Below are 19,755 nucleotides of genomic sequence, written 5' to 3' on the forward strand. Positions count from 1 at the left end.
TAATGCTGATTTTTTTCAGGTACGAGATCAAGATGTCCCTGTGAAGCGCAACTTTGCGAGGATCGTGGTGAATGTCAGTGACACGAATGACCACTCGCCCTGGTTCACGAGTTCCTCCTACGAAGGGCGGGTGTATGAATCCGCAGCTGTGGGCTCGGTGGTGCTGCAGGTCACGGCGCTGGACAAGGACAAGGGGGGGAATGCCGAAGTGGTGTACTCCATCGAGTCAGGTACTTGGGGAGCACTCCAGAGGTTCATAACTTTGCACTTGTTAAAAAGTGTTTCTTCTTTTCTAAAATTGGTTCTGGAGGTTAAAACATTTCTGTGTATCACTGCAAAAATGGCTTACATGGAGCTTACATGTTAGGAGAAAGAGAAAACAATTTAAGTTCTAGCTCTTTAGGAAGCTAGGATAGAGTCCTAACAAGTTTGGGTCAAGTGCTTGGAGACTCACGATATTAGCATAATTCAAAGCTGAGAGGTCCTACCACAAAGAAAACTTGATTTGGCCAATTCAATATTTCTAAACTTGTATTTTTAAAAAATTTTTTTTTATTGATTTTAGAGAGGAAGGGAGAGGGAGAGATAAAAACATCAGTGACGAGAGACAATCATTGATTGGCTGCCTCCTGCACACCCCCAGTGGGGATAGAGACTGCAACCCAGGCATGTGCCCTTGACTAGAATTGAACCTGGGACCCTTCAGTCCGCAAGCCGACGCTCCATCCACTGAGCCAAACCAGCTAGGGCTGTACTTTTTTAATATATCTTTATTGATTTCAGAGAGGAAGGCAGAGGGAGGGAGAGAGAGATAGAAACATCAATGATGAGAGAGAATCATTGATCGGTGGCTGCCTCCTGCACTCCTCCTCCTGGGGATGGAGCCCACAACCCAGACATGTGCCCTGACCAGGAATCTGACTGCGACCTCCTGGTTCATAGGTCGACGCTCAACCATTGAGCCATACTGGCCGGGCTCTAAACTTTTTTTCACCACACAATCATTTTCCTTCTTAACTAGGAAACGTTCTTAGGAAAATGCTGGCCTATTAATGCAGTGCTTTACTTGTAGTGAGTGTTTTCTCCTAGGCAGAGCAGGGATTTCGTGGTGGGGTGCTGACTCTTCCAATTATGACCCACTCAGATCTCACAGAGAGAGGGTCACACCCCTGCCCCTTCCGGGTGTACTGTTGCTGCCACTGTCACCCCATGCAGCCCGCACAGTTGTGTGTCACTCATGGCTCGTTGTGGTTGGTCCCCGGGGGTGGGATTTGGACTCAGAGATGTTGGAAAGCTGAAGGGGCCGGAGCTGGGCAAGAGGCAGCGAGGGCAGGGAGGGCAGCTGGAAGTGTGGGCAGTGCCAGGGAGGATAAGGCAGGAGATCTGAGTCTTGCCGGGGGTTACAAGGAGGAGCGTCACAGAGCAGCACTGTGGCCAAGCACAGTGTTTTTGTTCTCTGTTGAATGCTGCTATTCAGCCACCCATGTATCCATCCCAGGGTCTCATTAAGCTCATTTCATGTGCAGGTGCCATGATGGGCACATTCATGTTCGAACTTGATAGGTGTGGGGGTCGCCATTGGTCCACACAGGCATGTTCTTGCTTGAGACGGGTCAGTCGGCTTTAGAGCATCTGATGTGTGCAGTCAGAAACGGCCTTGCTTCGGGACTTCCCCGCTCATGCCAAATGATAAGAGTAAGTGATTCAATAGGAGAAGGCACTTTTCAGTTCTCTGTCTTTCTTAGTGTCATTGTTAGTACAAAGTCTCTCTCCTTGTTCTGCCTTTATAATGACTTTAAAGTATTGAGATCATCCACTTACCTTGCCTTTTTTCTGTAAGTCCATACCGCTACATTTTTAGAAACTGCATCTATCATAGGCAGAATTCAAAGAGGTGTCAATTAGCTATTAACTCATATCACCAAAAGCCAAGCAAATGGAGAGTAATTAAAAAAACAAACACTTTGTTGATGTAGTTTATGTGGTCAAACTATTTTTATTTCTTAATATATTTGAAGTTTCATTTATTTCACTGAAAGCGACCAAATTTAGTCCATTACTCACAAGGAAGACCTCGTCTGCTGCCCATGGTTGCAGCAGTAAGATGTGTTTTCATGTAGTTAGTGCCTTGCCTAACGATGGAGGTTTTCCCACTGGTTCAGAAATGTCGCCGTTAAAAAAGCAGTGCATTCCACATGTGCATGCCCGAGCACTTCAATGAAATAATTTTCCCGCAGACAAACTGGCTGGGCTTGTGTAGGAGAAAATGTTAAACTTTCCCTTAGCTTTCACATAATTTTCAACAACTGGGTGGTTAAAATATGATTGTTGGTGCCCGACTGAAGGCATACACATTCCTTAAATGCTTGTAGGGCTGATGGAATTAGTAACTCGGTATTCCAAGAATGGAACTGTATCTCCACTCAGCGAATACATAACACCCAGGGCCTATCCCGGCACAGACCTTGGACTTTTGCAAAGATATTGTTTTCGATTTGGTATTATAAAAATAGTGCTGAACAAGTACTTTATAGGAAATGACTCCCTTTAAATGCTGTGGAATTGTGTGTGTGTGAATCTGTTCGAACAGCAGGGACTATAAAATGGTCCTGTGGCCGCTCACTTACCATTTATTCCTAATCACCTGTTTCTAATGTCTGTCAGATTACATTTAATAAAGTTCAGAAGACTAGTTATGAATTCAGGCCATCACACGGCATGTTTAATTAGCAGCGATTTATTGAGCAAAAGGTTGTGTCTGATGAGGAGTCTTCAGGGGAAAAGGAATTAATTAAAGGGTATGTTCAGTAGCAGTTGAGTTACGTGCTTGGAGACACATGCTCAGCCCCGTACTCTGGGCAGCTTGGTGTTCTCTTTATTTTTTGAAAGTAGATCATTGTAACTTCAAAACCATTGCAACGCCTGGAAATAGGAGCCTCTCAGTAAATATGCTTATTGACCAGAACTGATTTTCTTCCCCAAACTTAGGTTCCCTATCATTGCACTTGAGGTTTAGAGAGGTTGCCGCACTGTCCGGCGGTCAGCATCCACAGCGTGTCCCTGTGGGAAGACACGGATTCCTGTGCGCAGCTCTCTGATGCCCTGTGGGGTGTGCGTGTGTAATACAGTCGTAGCTAATGAGCACACGCGTGCAAGTTTGCCCAGATAATCGCCTGGCTCCAATAGCGAGAACAGTTTAAGGCTCTTTAGAAATCACCGTATCTCCAGCTAAGGAGACCGACTAAGCCCCCCAACCGAGTACAGACTTCTGCCACTGCCCTGTGAGTTTGTTCACAAACAGCATACGTGTATTTCAGTATTTGGTGAGTACTAGATCAGACGGCATGTCCGACCCACTCAGCAGCCCTCGGTGTTCTTCGAATAAACACCACGTTGCTCTCCCATCTGCAAATCTTGTGCCTTCTGCCGTGGTCTCTGTGCGATCCATATATTAATTGACCAGAGCCGCCTTTAGCAAAGCCAGGCAACTCCAGGTGATAAAGAATGTGATGCCTTGTGTATGTGAAGCATTAAGATTTCACTGTCCACCCGGCCGCGTGGATCAGTGGCTGAGTGTTGACCTATGAACCAGGTGGTCACGGTTTGATTCCCGGTCAGGGCATGTGCCCGGTTGCGGCTCCATCCCCAGTGAGGGACGTGTAGGAGGCAGCCACGGATCAATGATTATCTCTCATCATTGATGTTTCTATTTCTCCCTCTCCTTTCCTCTCTGAAATCAATAAAAATATATTATTAAAAAAGATTTCACTATCCAAGGTAAGAGAGAAATGCACAAAGATGAATGAGTGTAAAATATAGTAGGTCAGCTTCTCTTTTCGGTCAGATAGACGGAAGTCCAAGGAGTGGGGATGAAGGTTTCGCAGTCTCCTCCATGATCCAGACAGCCCGTCTCAGTTTTGGAAGGTGGGGTGATGCGCAGGCAGGATGTGAGAGGACCATGATGACTGAGTAAGAGAGAGAATCTGGAATCGTTGACTCATAGACACAGACAGGCCGGCGACCGTGTCTGCAAGGCCTGGCAGAGACAGCTCGACCCCGTCCATGGGCCAGGGTTTAGCTCAGAGCTCAGGAGCCTGGAGAAGCCTGGGCCTCTGCCCTGGGTGCAGAGCCAGGCGGGCTTAATGAAAACCAGACTCGGTCGGGCCTCAGAAAACATTATCATGGATTTTTTGGAAAATGTATTAAAGGAAGGAAATGAAGGCCAGAGAGGAAGCATTTCCTAGTAATGAGGTGGAGAAAGAAGTGCTTGGTTAATCCCCTGGTTTGCAAATCACACTAAGTAATGCTGTTCTGTGAAGGGCCGCACTCGATTGCAAACCTGGAGGAAAGCAATTGGAGGAAGCAGTTAAGTGGCAAGTCAGCCTTGTTTTGGAGGTGAGTGTAATAGCTCATTTGGGAAAAACACACTCAGTTCTATGTCTAGGATAATGGGGCTGGACTCTTGTTTATAAAACAGAATAGGGATGAAGGGTTCATGGATGGGTCGAACCCTCACACTGCCTTGATCTGTTCAAAAAGATAGGTAACTGCTAAGCTATAGTCAACTGCTGGTTTTTGTCAGAAAGATTTCAGTCGGTGTTATACAACAACAGGACTCAGCAGAGTTGCCTTTGCGACTGAATATATGTTTACAGTGCAGGTTGAAAAGGTGCAGGAAAAGCCAGTAAAACAATCGGTGCTAGAGGATAATTTCTCAGCCTCAACACGGCTGACTTTTTGAAAAACAGATTTTTGTTTTGGGGACCGTCCTGTGTACTGCGGGAAGGTTAGCAGCATCCCTGGTCTCTCCCCCACGTAGTGCCAACCAAAAATGTCTCCAGAAACCCCAGCTGGTGTGGCTCAGTGGTTGAGTGTTGACCCATAAACCAGGAGATCACAGTTCAATTCCTGGTCTGGGCACACGCCCTGGTTGTAAATTCAATCCCCAATAGGGGGCGAGCAGGAGGCAGCCGATTAATGATTCTCTCTCATCATGGATGTTTCTGTCTCCCCCTCTCTGAAATCAATAAAAATATATTTTTAAAAAATGTCTCCTTCTGGATAGGATCACCCCCACTTGAGAACCACTGACTTAGGGGATACATTGACCTGAACATGATTCAGAAGAGACTATTACCAAAATCCTCAAAACCTCTGAAGTGTAAGACAAGTTATACACAAGCTTATTTATCAGTACCCTGAATATTTAAAATTAGGGACAGTTCTCTTAAAACTTGTTAAATTCTCAATGAATATGAAATTTGTTAAATTCTTATAATGAATGAGAATCTTGAGCATTTTCAAGTGGTAAATGCTGAAATAAAAGTATGTTCTAAAGGGTTTTTGAGGGAACACTTGGAAAATTATGAACTTAACAGCTTTATGAAGGGTAGCCATACCCTTCCATAAGCACATTCTTGGTTCAAGCAAAAGAGATTGTGTTTGGTGTTAGATCCAGAGTGATATTTCTTCTTTTTCTTACTTTTCATAATTTATGGACAGAACTCTGACTAGTCTGCCTTATTTTAGTTGGACAGAAATGAAACAAGTTGAAAATTTGAGACAAGTTCCATTCAAATGTTGATAACCCCCGAATTTCTGTTTAATTTCAGAATATAATTTTTAAAGCTATCTTCATTGGTTTCTGTATTTCCAAATAGTACTTGATCCCTGTAGTTTTCTCTAACATGCTTCTTTTTCCCCCCCTCCCAGGAAATATTGGAAATTCTTTTACAATCGATCCCATCTTGGGCTCTATCAAAACTGCCAAAGAATTGGATCGAAGTAACCAAGTGGAATATGACCTAATGGTTAAAGCTACAGACAAAGGCAGTCCACCCCTGAGTGAAATCACTTCCGTGCATATCTTTGTCACAATTGCCGACAATGCCGCTCCGAGGTTTACGTTTAAAGAATATTCTGTTGAAATTAGTGAAACCATCAGCATTGGGAGTTTTGTCGGAATGGTTACAGCCCAGAGTCAGTCATCGGTGGTCTATGAAATACGAGATGGAAACATAGCTGATGCATTCGACATTAACCCACATTCTGGAAGTATCATCACTCAGAAGGCCCTGGACTTTGAAACTTTGCCCATGTATACACTGACAGTCCAAGGAACCAACATGGCCGGCTTGTCCACTAACACGACGGTCCTAGTGCATCTGCAGGATGAAAATGACAACTGGCCTGTTTTTATGCAAGCAGAATACACAGGACTCGTCAGCGAGTCGGCTTCCCTGAACAGCGTGGTCCTCACAGACAAGAACGTCCCACTGGTGATTCGAGCCACCGATGCTGATAAGGAGTCGAATGCTTTGCTTGTGTACCACATCGTTGAGCCATCGATACACAAATATTTTGCCATTGATTCTAGCACGGGTGCTATTCATACAGTACTGAGTCTGGACTATGAAGAAACAAGCACTTTTCGCTTCACCGTGCAAGTGCATGACATGGGAACACCACGCTTGTTTGCTGAGTACGCAGCTAACGTGACTATCCATGTCATTGACATTAATGACTGCCCTCCCGTGTTCTCCAAGTCCTTGTATGAAGCCTCTCTCTTGCTGCCCACATACAAAGGCGTCCAAGTCATCACGGTAAATGCGACCGATGCCGATTCTCGCGCCTTCTCCCAGGTAATGTACTCCATCACTGAGGGCAACATCGGGGAGAAGTTTCTCATGGACTACAAGACGGGCTCGATCACGGTGCAAAACACAACTCAGTTAAGAAGCCGCTACGAGTTAACCATCCGCGCTTCTGACGGCAGATTCGCAAGCTTCTCCTCGGTGAAAATCCACGTGAAGGAGAGCAAAGAAAGTCAACTGAAGTTCACCCAGGATTTCTACTCGGCGACCGTGAAGGAGAATTCCACCGAAGCCAGGACGTTGGCTGTCATTACTGCGATTGGCAATCCGATCAACGAGCCCTTGTTCTATCACATCCTCAACCCCGATCGCAGGTTTAAAATGAGCCGCACCTCGGGAGTCCTGTCCACCACTGGCATACCCTTCGATCGGGAACAGCAGGAGGCCTTCGACGTGGTCGTGGAGGTGACGCAGGAACACAAGCCTGCCGCGGTGGCCCACGTGGTTGTGAAGGTCACCGTGGAAGACCAAAATGACAACGCCCCCGTGTTTGTCAACCTCCCTTACTACGCCGTCGTCAGGGTGGACGCCGAGGTAGGCCACACCATCCGCCACGTTACCGCCGTGGACAGAGACAGCGGCAGGAATGGGGACGTGCACTACTACCTGAAGGAACATCACGAGCACTTTCAGATCGGGCCGTCCGGTGACATCTCACTGAAGAAGCAATTCGAACCCGACACCTTAAATAAACAGTACCTCGTCACCGTGGTTGCCAAAGATGGGGGAAACCCTGCCTTTTCGGCTGAAGTGATCGTTCCCATCACGGTGATGAACAAAGCCATGCCCGTGTTCGAGAAGCCTTTCTACAGTGCCGAGATCCCGGAGAATATCCAGGTGCACAGCCCCGTCGTCCACGTGCAAGCCAACAGTCCCGAGGGCTTGAAGGTGCTCTACAGCATCACCGACGGCGATCCCTTTAGCCAGTTCACCATTAACTTCAACACCGGCGTCATCAACGTCATCGCCCCCCTGGACTTTGAGGCCCACCCGGCCTACAAACTGAGCGTCCGAGCCACCGACTCCTTGACGGGGGCGCACGCCGAGGTGTTTGTGGACATCGTGGTGGAAGACATCAATGACAACGCCCCCGTGTTTGCTCAGCAGGCCTACGCCGCCACGCTGTCGGAGGCGTCTGTCATTGGGACCTCGGTGGTGCGTGTTCGAGCCACAGATGCGGATTCGGAACCCAACAGGGGAATCTCTTACCACATGTCTGGGAATCACAGCAAGAGTCACGATCATTTTCACATCGACAGCAGCACGGGTGTCATTTCCCTCGTCCGGGCGCTGGATTACGAGCAGTTCCGGCAGCACAGGATGGCTGTGAGGGCCGTGGACGGGGGCATGCCCCCGCTGAGCAGCGAGGTGGTGGTCACAGTGGATGTCACGGACCTCAACGACAACCCGCCCCTGTTTGACCAACAGGTTTACGAGGCCAGAATCAGCGAGCACGCCACGCACGGGCATTTTGTGACCTGCGTCAAAGCCTACGATGCAGACAGCTCAGACACAGACAAGCTGGAATACTCCATTCTGTCCGGCAATGATCAGAAGACTTTTGTCATGGACGGTGAAACGGGGATCATCACGCTCTCCAACCTCCGCCAGGTCACCTTGAAGCCATTTTACAGTCTTAACATTTCCGTCTCGGATGGCGTTTTCCGAAGTTCGGCGCAGGTTCACGTAACTGTCATTGGGGGCAACTTGCACAGCCCCGTGTTTCTTCAGAACGAGTACGAAGTGGAGCTCGCGGAGAATGCTCCCGTGCACACCCTGGTGACCGCAGTGAAAGCGACGGACGGGGATGCTGGTGTTTACGGCCACATCACTTACCACATTGTGAATGACTTTGCCAGAGACAGGTTTTACACCAATGAGAGAGGACAGGTATTTACTTTGGAAAAACTCGACCGAGAAATCCCAGCAGAGAAAGTGATCCCAGTCCGCTTAATGGCGAAGGATGCGGGAGGAAAGGTTGCGTTCTGTACCATTAACGTCATCCTCACCGATGACAATGACAATGCACCCCAGTTCCGAGCCACCAGGTACGAGGTAAACATCGGGTCCGATGCTCCCAAGGGCACATCCGTCATTAAAGTTCTTGCAAGTGATGCCGACGAGGGATCCAACGCCGATGTCACGTACGCCCTGGAAGCCGATTCTGACAGTGTTCAGGAGAACTTGGAGATCCACAGGCTGTCTGGCATCATCACCACAAAGGAAAGCTTAATTGGCTTAGAGGACGAGGTCTTCACTTTCTTTGTGCGAGCTGTGGACGGCGGGTCTCCGCCCAGGGAGTCTGTTGTTCCCGTCTACGTGAAGGTACTCCCCCCAGAAATTCGGCTCCCCAAGTTCTCAGAGCCGTTTTACACCTACACCGTTTCAGAAGACATGCCTATCGGGACCGAAATCGATCTCATCCGAGCGGAACACAGTGGGACGGTCCTGTACAGCCTCGTCAAGGGGAATACTCCCGAGAGTAACAGGGACGAGTTCTTTGTGATTGACAGGCAGAGTGGGAGGCTGAAACTGGAGAAGAGCCTTGATCACGAGACGACCAAGTGGTACCAGTTCTCCATCCTCGCCAGGTGCGCTCACGGGGACCACGAGGTGGTGGCTTCTGTGGACGTCAGCATCCAAGTGAAGGATGCCAATGACAACAGCCCTGTCTTGGAGTCTAACCCGTATGAGGCCTTTATTGTGGAAAACCAGCCAGGGGGCAGTCGAGTCATCCAGGTCAGGGCGTCGGATCTGGACTCGGGAGCCAACGGCCAAGTTATGTATAGTCTGGATCAGTCCCAGAGCGTAGAGGTCATCGAGTCTTTCGCCATTAACATGGAGACAGGCTGGATCACAACCCTCAAGGAGCTCGACCATGAGAAGAGAGACAGTTACCAGATTAAAGTGGTCGCATCGGACCACGGGGAGAAGGTCCAGCTGTCCTCCACGGCCATGGTGGACGTCACCGTCACCGACGTCAACGACAGCCCCCCACGGTTCACGGCGGAGATTTATAAAGGGACCGTGAGTGAAGATGACCCACCGGGAGGTGTCATTGCCATTTTAAGCACCACAGATGCCGATTCTGAAGAAATTAACAGACAAGTAACCTATTACATAACAGGTAAAACATTTCAACTCAGTGGCTTAATTTAAAATTAAATACATTAGAAGCATAAATGCTGAGATATGTATTTTATGGGAATTAGAAGGTGAAGGGATGATTTTAGTTAAGTAAAACTAAAATAAGGAGAAATAGCACCATTTAGCTATATTTCAAGTTCTTTGCCTGTGCAAAGGAAATAGTTGCTTCATTATACCTTTTTTATTTGACTCATTTATTCAACTTTATCTTAGTGTATAATAAATATATAGTAATTAAAAAGAAAAGCTATAGTTTCAATGTAGGCTAATGTATTATTTAGTAGTCTTTATATTTTATTTGGCTGAATGCTGTATTGAAATACAAATTTTAATGGGGAAGCTCATAGACCAAATTCAAATGTAATTAAAAAAAAACAACCTTAATTATTTTAAACCATAACATTATATATCTATTCTATAATTTATTTTTTCTATCACGTATTTCCTTCTTTATTTTAACAAGTTTGACTGTCATCTTTCTCCATTGATTTAATAGGAGGGGATCCTTTGGGGCAGTTTGCCGTTGAAAATATACAGAATGAATGGAAGGTGTATGTGAAGAAACCTCTAGACAGAGAGAAAAGGGACAATTATCTTCTGACAATCACAGCAACTGATGGCACCTTCTCATCAAAAGCTATTGTTGAAGTGAAAGTCCTTGATGCCAACGACAACAGTCCAGTTTGTGAAAAGGTAGGCTGCTCTTTAAGTTTCTAGGTTACGAATTCAGGTTTCTCTCCTAAACCACCCAGTAGGACTGTGGTGAGCAGTAGGACTGTGATGGGATGCCGTGGTGTCATTCGGTGTGTTTCATATCATAACCTCTTCCTGTTTAAGCAGAGGCGAGTGTGCAATAGGGCAAGAGATGGGCTAGCCTCAGAACTGGTTCAGGGCGTGCTCCAGTAGTTTGAAAATTATTCAGAATGCTGTCCATTATGAGCCGGATTGCAGTTGCGTTTAACTCTAAAAAAGCCCTGTAAAGTTTTCAGGAAGCGATTCCCTTCATTTGGGGAAGAGTTTACTTTGGAGGAAGTATCTGGCCAGCAGTTCTTCAAACAGAGCTCGCTTTTGCTCTTACAGTTTGGGGGACACTTGCTCTTAACGCACTAGAGAAACTACAGGGTTCACGGCTCGGCTCCTGCAACTATGGAGCCGCTGTTTCATATGAGATTGAATAACCCCGAGCAGAGCTGTCCGTGGAAGTGCAGGGTGGGGACTTGGGCAGGAGTGATCGCTGTTATGTTGTGGTTTATGGCATGGATTTCTAAACAGTTGGAACAGGAAATACCCCTTCGTTTGAGAGTCGGTTGGATATGAAGAGAGGTTAGAGCTGGTGATGGAAGAGCCCTGGCCTGAGCTTCACTCACCCCCAGGGTCTGGGGGAATCTTTGTTTTCTCCCAAGACACGAAGATCGAAGATCGCTTCTTTCTGAACTGCCTGTATTTGGATGTGTGTTAAGAACGATTGCTAGTAATAGATTTCTGTATTGGAAGTTAGTAGATACGATGTAACAGGCATCTGGTCTCTCCAATCTTTAGGGCAATGTAGAGCACTATTTATATTTTCTCATAAGAATTTAAACTGAATAGGAACCCAAGTCCAAGGCATAAAGCACTGTGTTCAGAACTCAGTAGTTAAATGTCAGGTCAGACTCGGCAACATCGGGTTGTTCACCGTTCTATGGCTCCTCCTCGTTTCATAAGGAAAATCGTTTTGAAAGCTCCTTGGATTTTAACCTTAGTCATTTCCCATGTTTTCTGTGGCCAAAGTGAAATGATTGCTTTTCTGTTATTTGCTCGGCAGCCATGCTGTCAGTGTTTCATGTTGACAGTATTGTTTCCAATCTCTGTAGACTCTGTATTCAGACACGATTCCAGAAGATGCCTTCCCCGGGAAGTTGATCATGCAGGTCGCCGCCACGGACGCAGATATCCGATCCAACGCCGAAATCACTTACACCTTATTTGGCCCAGGAGCAGAAAAATTCAACCTAAATCCAGACACAGGTAATGATGGAGTTTGGGCCAGAATTCATTGTACTCCAACAAAATCGTATATGTGGGTAGTTTTAGACCACTCGCGGAATTTGAAATTCCATTTTGTTCATGTAAAATGTACTTGGTTGCTACAAAATTGCCATCTTTTAGAAACCGAAACAGCAACTTAATGTGTAAAATGTGGGATGAGATAAAAAGTCAACAGCCAAGGATTTAAAGTCGTTTTTGTCACCTTTAAAAATAAAAGAAAACCTCACGATGTTAAAGTATATTTTAAGCTTTCACTGTCTCCATTTTATATATAGCTTGCTTTCATGACTACGTGACCATAAAGTCATAATTTAGCATATTCATTAAAATAACTCGTGATGTGTGATTCATCTTTAAATTGCTATAGTTGTATTTCTCTTATAATTCGTATTTTATTAAAATTGAGGTCCAGTAATAGTTTTCTATTAAGCTGTCCCCCATCAAAGAACTAATTATGAACATAGGAGTCTAATATTTTGAGTCATCTAGAAACATTTAAATTTGGCAAATCAGGTAGCTGTTTTGTTTGGTGACATACATCCTGCAAGAGGCCCCGGCCTTGCTATCCTTGGGACTTAAAGAGCTGGCACCGGGCAGGTTGGAAACCTGGAACTCCCTGTACTCACACAGCCGCTGACCTTGTCATTGACAAAACCGTTGTCCAACGGAAGGCTGTTGTTCAGACTTTGCAAATGTAAGAGAAAAGGGGAAGACGTAACATTTGGTATCGTGGTTCACATCGTAAATTTCAAGGGAGGCCATTTGTTTTTGTTTGTTTCTAGGGGAACTGAAAACGCTAGCCCCCCTCGATCGCGAGGAGCAAGCGGTTTACAACCTTCTCGTCAAGGCCACCGACGGAGGGGGAAGGTTCTGTCAAGCGCACGTGGTGCTCACGTTAGAAGACGTTAATGACAACGCCCCCGAGTTCTCCGCCGATCCGTACACCATCACCGTGTTCGAGAACACGGAGCCCGGGACGCTGCTGACCAGAGTGCAGGCCACAGACGCGGATGCAGGTACCCCGGCGGCGCTCTGTCTTCCAGCCGTGCTCCCAGATCCTAGGAGCCTCTCCTTCCAAACACATCCCAGATTCGGGCCGCTGAATTACTGTACCTCATGCGTGTTGAGTAACTCCTCACTGTTGTGTTATTTCATTCCTTGGCCTTAAACATGGAATGAAATATTTAGAATAATGAGTTCACTTTTTTAAAAAATATATTTTATTGATTTTTTACAGAGAGGAAGGGAGAGGGATAGAGAGTTAGAAACATCGATGAGAGAGAAACATCGACCAGCTGCCTCCTGCACACTCCCTACTGGGGATGTGCCCGCAACCAAGGTACATGCCCTTGACCAGAATCGAACCTGGGACCTTTCAGTCCGCAGGCCGACGCTCCATCCACTGAGCCAAACCGGTTAGGGCATGAGTTCACTTTTAATGAGTATTTGCAGTCTCAGAATTGTGCCCAGTGAACATGCTGTTAGGTAGCTGTGGTGTCCCTACAATTCTGGTTAGTGACTATGTTGACTGATCTTCATTTCTCATTGAGTTAGGGAAGTGTTGTTGTGACTAAACCATTAGTGACATAAAGTTATTTTAGTATCATAGGAACAAATGCAATATTTTAGTTTTACAAACCTTCCAAATTTTTGTGGAGAAATAAAAGTCTAGGATGTCTAGCATTTTGATAGCAGAGAATAAAAATAACTTCTTCAGTCATGTTAATACTGAGTAAGTAGAAGAATAGCAGAAATGCTACTTTTCAAGTCAATCTTTGTCACTGAAGGTAAATAATAAATAGACATTAAAAGAGCTGCTGGGGGCCCTGGCCGGGTGCTCAGTGGCTTGGGAGTGTCGTCCTGTGTACAAAAAAGGCTGCGGGTTGGTCCCCAGTCAAGGCACATATGGGAGGCAATTGATCAATGTTTTTTTCTCCCTCTCTTCCTCTCTCTCTCTCTCTCTCTCTCTCTCTCCCCCTCCCCCTCCTTCCCTCCCTCCCTCCCCTCTCTCTAAAAAAATAAACAAATAAACATATCCTCCGGTAAGGATTAAAAAAAAAAAGATCTGAGTATTATAGCATAAGTTCATATAAAACAGTCTTAGAAAGCTGGATAACTGTGAAATTGTATTTACTCTAACTCAGTAAATTGTTAATCTAGAAGTTTACTTTTTTAAGGTCATAATCACAATGACCTTTAAAAGAATGTGTTTTAGCCTTTTTCCTTTTCAATATGTATGTTACGTGTATTTTAAAAAATATAATTTGTTGCCCTGACCGGTTTGGCTCAGTGGATGGAGCGTCGGCGTGCGGACTGAAGGGTCCCGGGTTCGATTCCAGTCAAGGGCATGTACCTTGGTTGCGGGCACATCCCCAGTGGGGGGTGTGCAGGAGGCAGATGGTCGATGTTTCTCTCTCATCGATGTTTCTAACTCTCTATTCCTCCCCCTTCCTCTCTGTAAAAAATCAATAAAATATATTTTTTTTAAAAAGAAGTATTAGCTCTTTAAAAAAAAAAATATATATATATATATATATATATATATATATATAAAATTTGTTTAAATTCTTTGAAATTGAGCCTTCTCACGTGATGTCCTCTATTTACAGGATTGAATCGGAAGATAGCCTACTCTCTGATTAACTCCGCGGACGGGCAGTTCTCCATCAATGAATTGTCTGGGATCATCCAGCTGGAGAAACCTCTGGATCGAGAGCTGCAGGCCGTGTACACCCTCACCGTGAAAGCCGTAGATCAGGGCGTGCCACGGAGGTTGACAGCGACGGGCACCGTGGTTGTGTCCGTCTTGGATATAAATGACAATCCTCCCGTGTTCGAATACCGCGAATATGGTGCCTCGGTGTCTGAGGATGTTCTGGTTGGAACAGAAATCCTTCAAGTGTACGCAGCCAGTCGGGACATCGAGGCAAACGCAGACATCACCTACTCCATCATCAGTGGGAACGAACACGGGAAATTCAGCATCGATTCTAAAACAGGTGACTCACCACGTAAATGAGAGGATGCCCTTTATTCTGCCGTAAAGGGTAGATTGCCCGGCACTCGACCTGCTATAGAGGGACTGGTCATAAAGTGTTAGTAGATACTCTAAAAAGATGAAACTCACGTTTCCTTTGTATTGTTATTTTAACACTTGGAGTGGGGGAAACGAGTTAAGTCGGCTCGCGTGAATTGCGCGTACTCCGCGGGAGCCGTCTTTAACTCGGTTCATATAGATTTGCGGTGGAGTGCGGGAAACGTGTAAACTCGGGCCGATTGTAACTGCGTATTACCAAATATTTGTTTGTAATTCACCCTTTTGGTGGATGGAACAGAACCAAAAGTAGATACTCTAAAAAGATGAAACTCACGTTTCCTTTGTATTGTTATTTTAAGTGGGGTTTAAAGTGGTTTCGAAGACTTCAAAATATGGTTCCACATAATAAAATACATTTCTGATGTATCCATTATAACTACAAGCAAATTAATTTTAAATAGAAAATTAAAGTATCTCACTTGAGGGATTTAGTAAAGATACAGATATAAGATGCGATAAATTAGTGAAGATAAAGAATGGAGGATAGAAAAGGACCTTGCATAATGGCTCCTTTTTATCCCCGTATGGAGCTCATGGGAAGTAGCTTCCCACGTGAAATGGCAGTCCCCGCCTCTTCGATCTTAGCATCTATGGGGGCATCTGGTGATTCAGAAAGATGACTTTTTTATTATGCCAGGTACGCATAACAGGTGGAGTACTTTGAATCACACTGATGGGATGACTGCCAACAAGGTCAAAAGTCATCGGAGTTTAGGCTCTTGCTGCTTAAATACTTCCCTAGTCGTGGTAACCTGTGGTCTACATAGCTTTAAGTGTTAGCACATTGTAAAAAGTTGCTCCATTCAAATCGTATTTAATTGTCCGTAACTGTTTCCTGGGGGAAGTAAGTGTGTGAGGATGCTATTTCAAAATTTATTTTTAACACATATCTTAAAACTTATTTTTAGGGCTCTGTAAGTAGTATGGGCAATACAGCGGTGAAAAGGAAAGGTGTTAAACTATTGTTAAATCAAAGGGATTTTTAAAATGATGAGATGTAGTTATTCTAGAGATTTTTTTTTAAAAAAAGGATGCGTATTTCCATAAAAGAAAAAGTATGAGAAGGAAAAGAAAACAAAGCCAAAGGAAGGATTTTTATGTTTTTATTTTATTGAATTACAGTGAAGTCTGTGATTTAGAAGAGATAAGGCACATAGTCGTTTTTATAGGTGGGGTATTGATGGTATTGATTGGGAGAATAACTTAACACAAAGAATATAAGGAAAATAAGAGACATAAATAAGGATCAGGGATGGGGAAATTTATAATTCTAATCGGTGAGTTTAGAAATTAGAAAACATCCATAAATGGGAGGTAAACTTTTGAAGTGAAAGTTCCATTTATTTACAAGTGCCTGTTTCAGCCCTGAGTAAGTGGTAGCATTTTAAAGCGCAGGAGTAATTTTGATTTTCCGTACAGGGGCCATATTTATCATTGAGAATCTGGATTACGAAAGCTCTCACGAATATTACCTGACTGTGGAAGCCACTGATGGAGGAACCCCTTCCCTGAGTGACGTGGCCACTGTGAACGTGAACGTGACAGACATCAACGACAACACCCCGGTGTTCAGCCAGGACACCTACACGGCCGTGGTCAGCGAGGACGCTGTTCTGGAGCAGCCTGTCCTTACGGTGTGTATTTTTTTTCTAAAATACATTTTTATTGATTTCAGAGAGGAAGGGAGAGGGACAGAGAGATAGAAGCATCAATGATGAGAGATAATCATTGATTGGCTGCCTCCTGCACACCCCCTGCTGGGAACCGAGCCCACAACCCGGGCATGTGCCTGACCTGGAATCAAACTGTGACCTCCTGGTTCATAGGCCGATGCTCAACCACTGAGCCACACTGGCGGGCACAGTGTGTATTTTTTCCCTACAGTTTTCTTCTCCTGGATCTCTGCAAGAGGTTTTTCTGTTTGTTTGTTTGTTTTAGTAAGATTGATCCAGCTTTTCTGTAGTGGCCTTACTTGAATATATTTTGAAGATATGGAAATGTCTTTTGTTAAGCCAATTACTGACTCTATTATAAGTAACTAGAGACCCGATGCACAAAATTCATGTGTGTGGGGAGGGGGGGGTAGAGGGTGGTCCCCTAGCCCAGCCTGTGCCCTCTCGCAATCCAGGACCCCTTGGGGGATGTCTGACTGCTGGTTTAGGCCCGAGATCCCTCTCTCATTCCAGGACCCCTCGCTCTTAATCGCCCGCCTGCTCACTCCTTACTGCTTGACTCCCCGCTCCTTAGTGCTGCTGTGGAGGCCGGAGAGGCTCCCGCCACCGCTGCTGCGCTCGCCCGCTGTGAGCCCGGCTTCTGGCTGAGCGGCTCTCCAGCTGTGGGAGCACACTGACCACCCGGGAGCAGCTCCTGTGTTGAGCGTCTGCCCCCGGGTGGTCAGTGTGTGTCATAGTGACTGGTCATTTCTGGTCGTTCTGCTGTAATGGTCACTGGGCTTTTATTATATAGATTGCCTTATAACAGCTAGGTGTTGATACCAGAAATTCACTGAAAGATTTCAGTCCCTTTCTTCGCTGTCTCCTAAGCGAGATTGTCCTATTTTCTAGGTGATGGCTGATGATGCGGATGGACCTTTAAACAGCCACATCCACTATTCCATAATAGACGGCAATCAAGGAAATCCATTTACCATTGACCCCGCCCTCGGAGAAGTGAAAGTGACCAAACTTCTAGACCGGGAAACAGTAAGCGAAAACATTTGGCTCCCGTTGTTCACTGATGACAAAATCAGTACCTAGAGGTGCCTCCTCGTCAGACACACCAGCGGGATGGGAAGTGCCCAAAGGGTAGAGCCAGCCTCGTCCTTCCCAACTGACAAGCACAATAGAAGTACTTGAAAACGACAGTATGAAAATACAGTGAGAGTATGAGAGCTGTGCTTCGTACTTAAAGTTGAGATGACTTGAGGGTATAGTCAGGAGGAAATTAGTGTTGGCTCCAGTGTTTTGAGGCACTTCATGGAGCCAGAAGCTGGGTTTTAAGCAACAGCAAACATTCGGGAAACCACAGGGGCTGAGAGAAGGGGTGCAGAACACACTCGGGATGTGGGCAGCGTTCCCGCGCCTCCCACCACTCGTCCGGGAAAGGGGAGCTGAGCAGGGAGTGGCCCTGGGAAAGAAGCTGTCTTACTGGACTCGGTCATGACGGGAAAAATCTCTGGAGTTGTAGGCAGCTGAGTACAGTCCAAGGGTAAAACTGATGGGAGGGGGGATGTGGAATGTCCTGAGGTGTTGAAATCGGCAAGCACTCGGGTGGGACATGCACCACACGTCTGTCTGCTTCTGGCTGAGAGGAGCGCTGGGAAAGGTTGCCTTCCTTCTCGTGACAGCCTTGGAGGTCCATTAGCATTTTTTTTCTCATCATTTGAATTTCTTTTCTGTATTAATTTTTGTTAATAGGTCCGTAAGTTTTTCAAGTTTGAACACTTTAAGAGAATGAGTACGTATTCAGGAGGCATCAGAGAATCCAGTCACCATTGGTGTCTTTTCCTGTTGAGCCATTTGGCAGCTACGTTATTGGCAGTGAACTTGCTGTAGGTTGGGAAATTGCCCACTTGCAGGACATAGCAAATGGTGACGGGCGTTCAGATCTGCCCTTCCCGGTTGTCGGGAGTACATTTCTGACCGAATCCCGTCCTTTGGCCTTGTGAAAATGGACACGCCGTCTCTGTCTTGTCCCCGAAAAGATTTCAGGGTACACGCTCACAGTCCAGGCGTCCGATAACGGCAGTCCCCCCAGGGTCAACACGACCACCGTGAACATCGACGTGTCCGACGTCAACGACAACGCGCCGGTCTTCGCCCAGGGGAACTACAGCGTGATTATCCAGGTACCTCGGGCGCTGAGGGTTCATTGCACTCGGCCCTTTGGAGATGAGCTCTTTCACTGGCCTCAGTTACTCCTCTGAAGTGTCTTTCTTTTCCAAAGACTGCACCTCAGAAACAGGAGATGGGTCAAAGGAGAGGGTCTTCTTCGCGACTAACAGATGAGCGTTTTCATGACGCAGCAAGCTTTTCTCTCCTTTTTGTGCTTTGGTGTTCAAGATACTCTCACTAGCCTGATTCTTTTTTTTTTAATTTAAATTCTTTATTATTGAAAGTATTACTTATGTCTGCTTTCCCCCGCCATTGACATCTCCCCAGCCGCTGCCACCCCGCCCCCCCCAGCACATGCCCTCACCCCCTACTGTCTGTGTCCATGGATTATGCTTATATGCATGCGTACAAGTCCTTTGGTTGATCTCTTACACTCCCCCCGCCTTCCCTCTGGGGTTGGATGATCTGTTCGATGCTTCTATGTCTCTGGCTCTATTTTTGTTCATCAGTTTGTTGTTCGTTATATTAGCCTGATTCTTAATCTTAAATTCTGCTGTCCCTCTTTTCCTCCTGCCCCTTCTTGACCTTCCTCGCCCCACCCCCACTCCTCCTCCAAACACCCCTCTTTCCCTTCCCGTCCTCTTCCACTTTACTTTATCCCTCCCCCACGCCACATGCCCCCCGTCCACTCCCATCCTCCCTCGTTACCCCCCCCTTCCCTTCCGCCTCATCACAGCCCCCTCCTTTCTTCTCTCTCTTCCTGTCAAATGGAGCAGCAGTAAGATTTTGCTTTCTATGTATTTCATAGTATAGGAAACTTGCCCATGTCTCTTGCTCTAAGGATTTGGTTTTGTTGCCCTAGCCAGTTTGGCTCAGTGGATAGAGCAAAAGGTCCCGGGTTCAATTCCAGTCAAGGGCACGTACCTCGGTTGCCAGGGCCCTGGTCGGGACTCAAGCAGGAGGCAACCAATCGATGTGATTCTCTCACATCAATCTT

At 46.0% G+C, this 19,755-nt stretch overlaps 1 protein-coding gene across 6 annotated transcripts in view; it reads left to right on the top strand.

Annotated features, from left to right (window-relative positions):
• Positions 1-19,755, top strand: part of FAT1 (FAT atypical cadherin 1) — a 118,583-nt gene that overhangs the window by 80,649 nt on the left and 18,179 nt on the right. For 5 of the 6 annotated variants that reach the window (XM_023757161.1, XM_014459073.2, XM_006092644.3 and 2 more), the window contains exons 9-17: positions 20-230; positions 5,713-9,780; positions 10,297-10,493; positions 11,654-11,807; positions 12,611-12,844; positions 14,438-14,827; positions 16,345-16,559; positions 17,490-17,627; positions 18,629-18,772. In XM_023757161.1, coding sequence (XP_023612929.1) covers positions 20-230; positions 5,713-9,780; positions 10,297-10,493; positions 11,654-11,807; positions 12,611-12,844; positions 14,438-14,827; positions 16,345-16,559; positions 17,490-17,627; positions 18,629-18,772 — 5,751 coding nt within the window. The remainder of the gene's footprint in view (positions 1-19; positions 231-5,712; positions 9,781-10,296; positions 10,494-11,653; positions 11,808-12,610; positions 12,845-14,437; positions 14,828-16,344; positions 16,560-17,489; positions 17,628-18,628; positions 18,773-19,755) is intronic. The other variant, XM_023757160.1, reaches the window with a different exon arrangement.

This window comes from Myotis lucifugus, unplaced genomic scaffold, assembly GCF_000147115.1.
Source record: "Myotis lucifugus unplaced genomic scaffold, Myoluc2.0 scaffold_102, whole genome shotgun sequence".
Lineage (NCBI taxonomy): Eukaryota > Metazoa > Chordata > Mammalia > Chiroptera > Vespertilionidae > Myotis > Myotis lucifugus.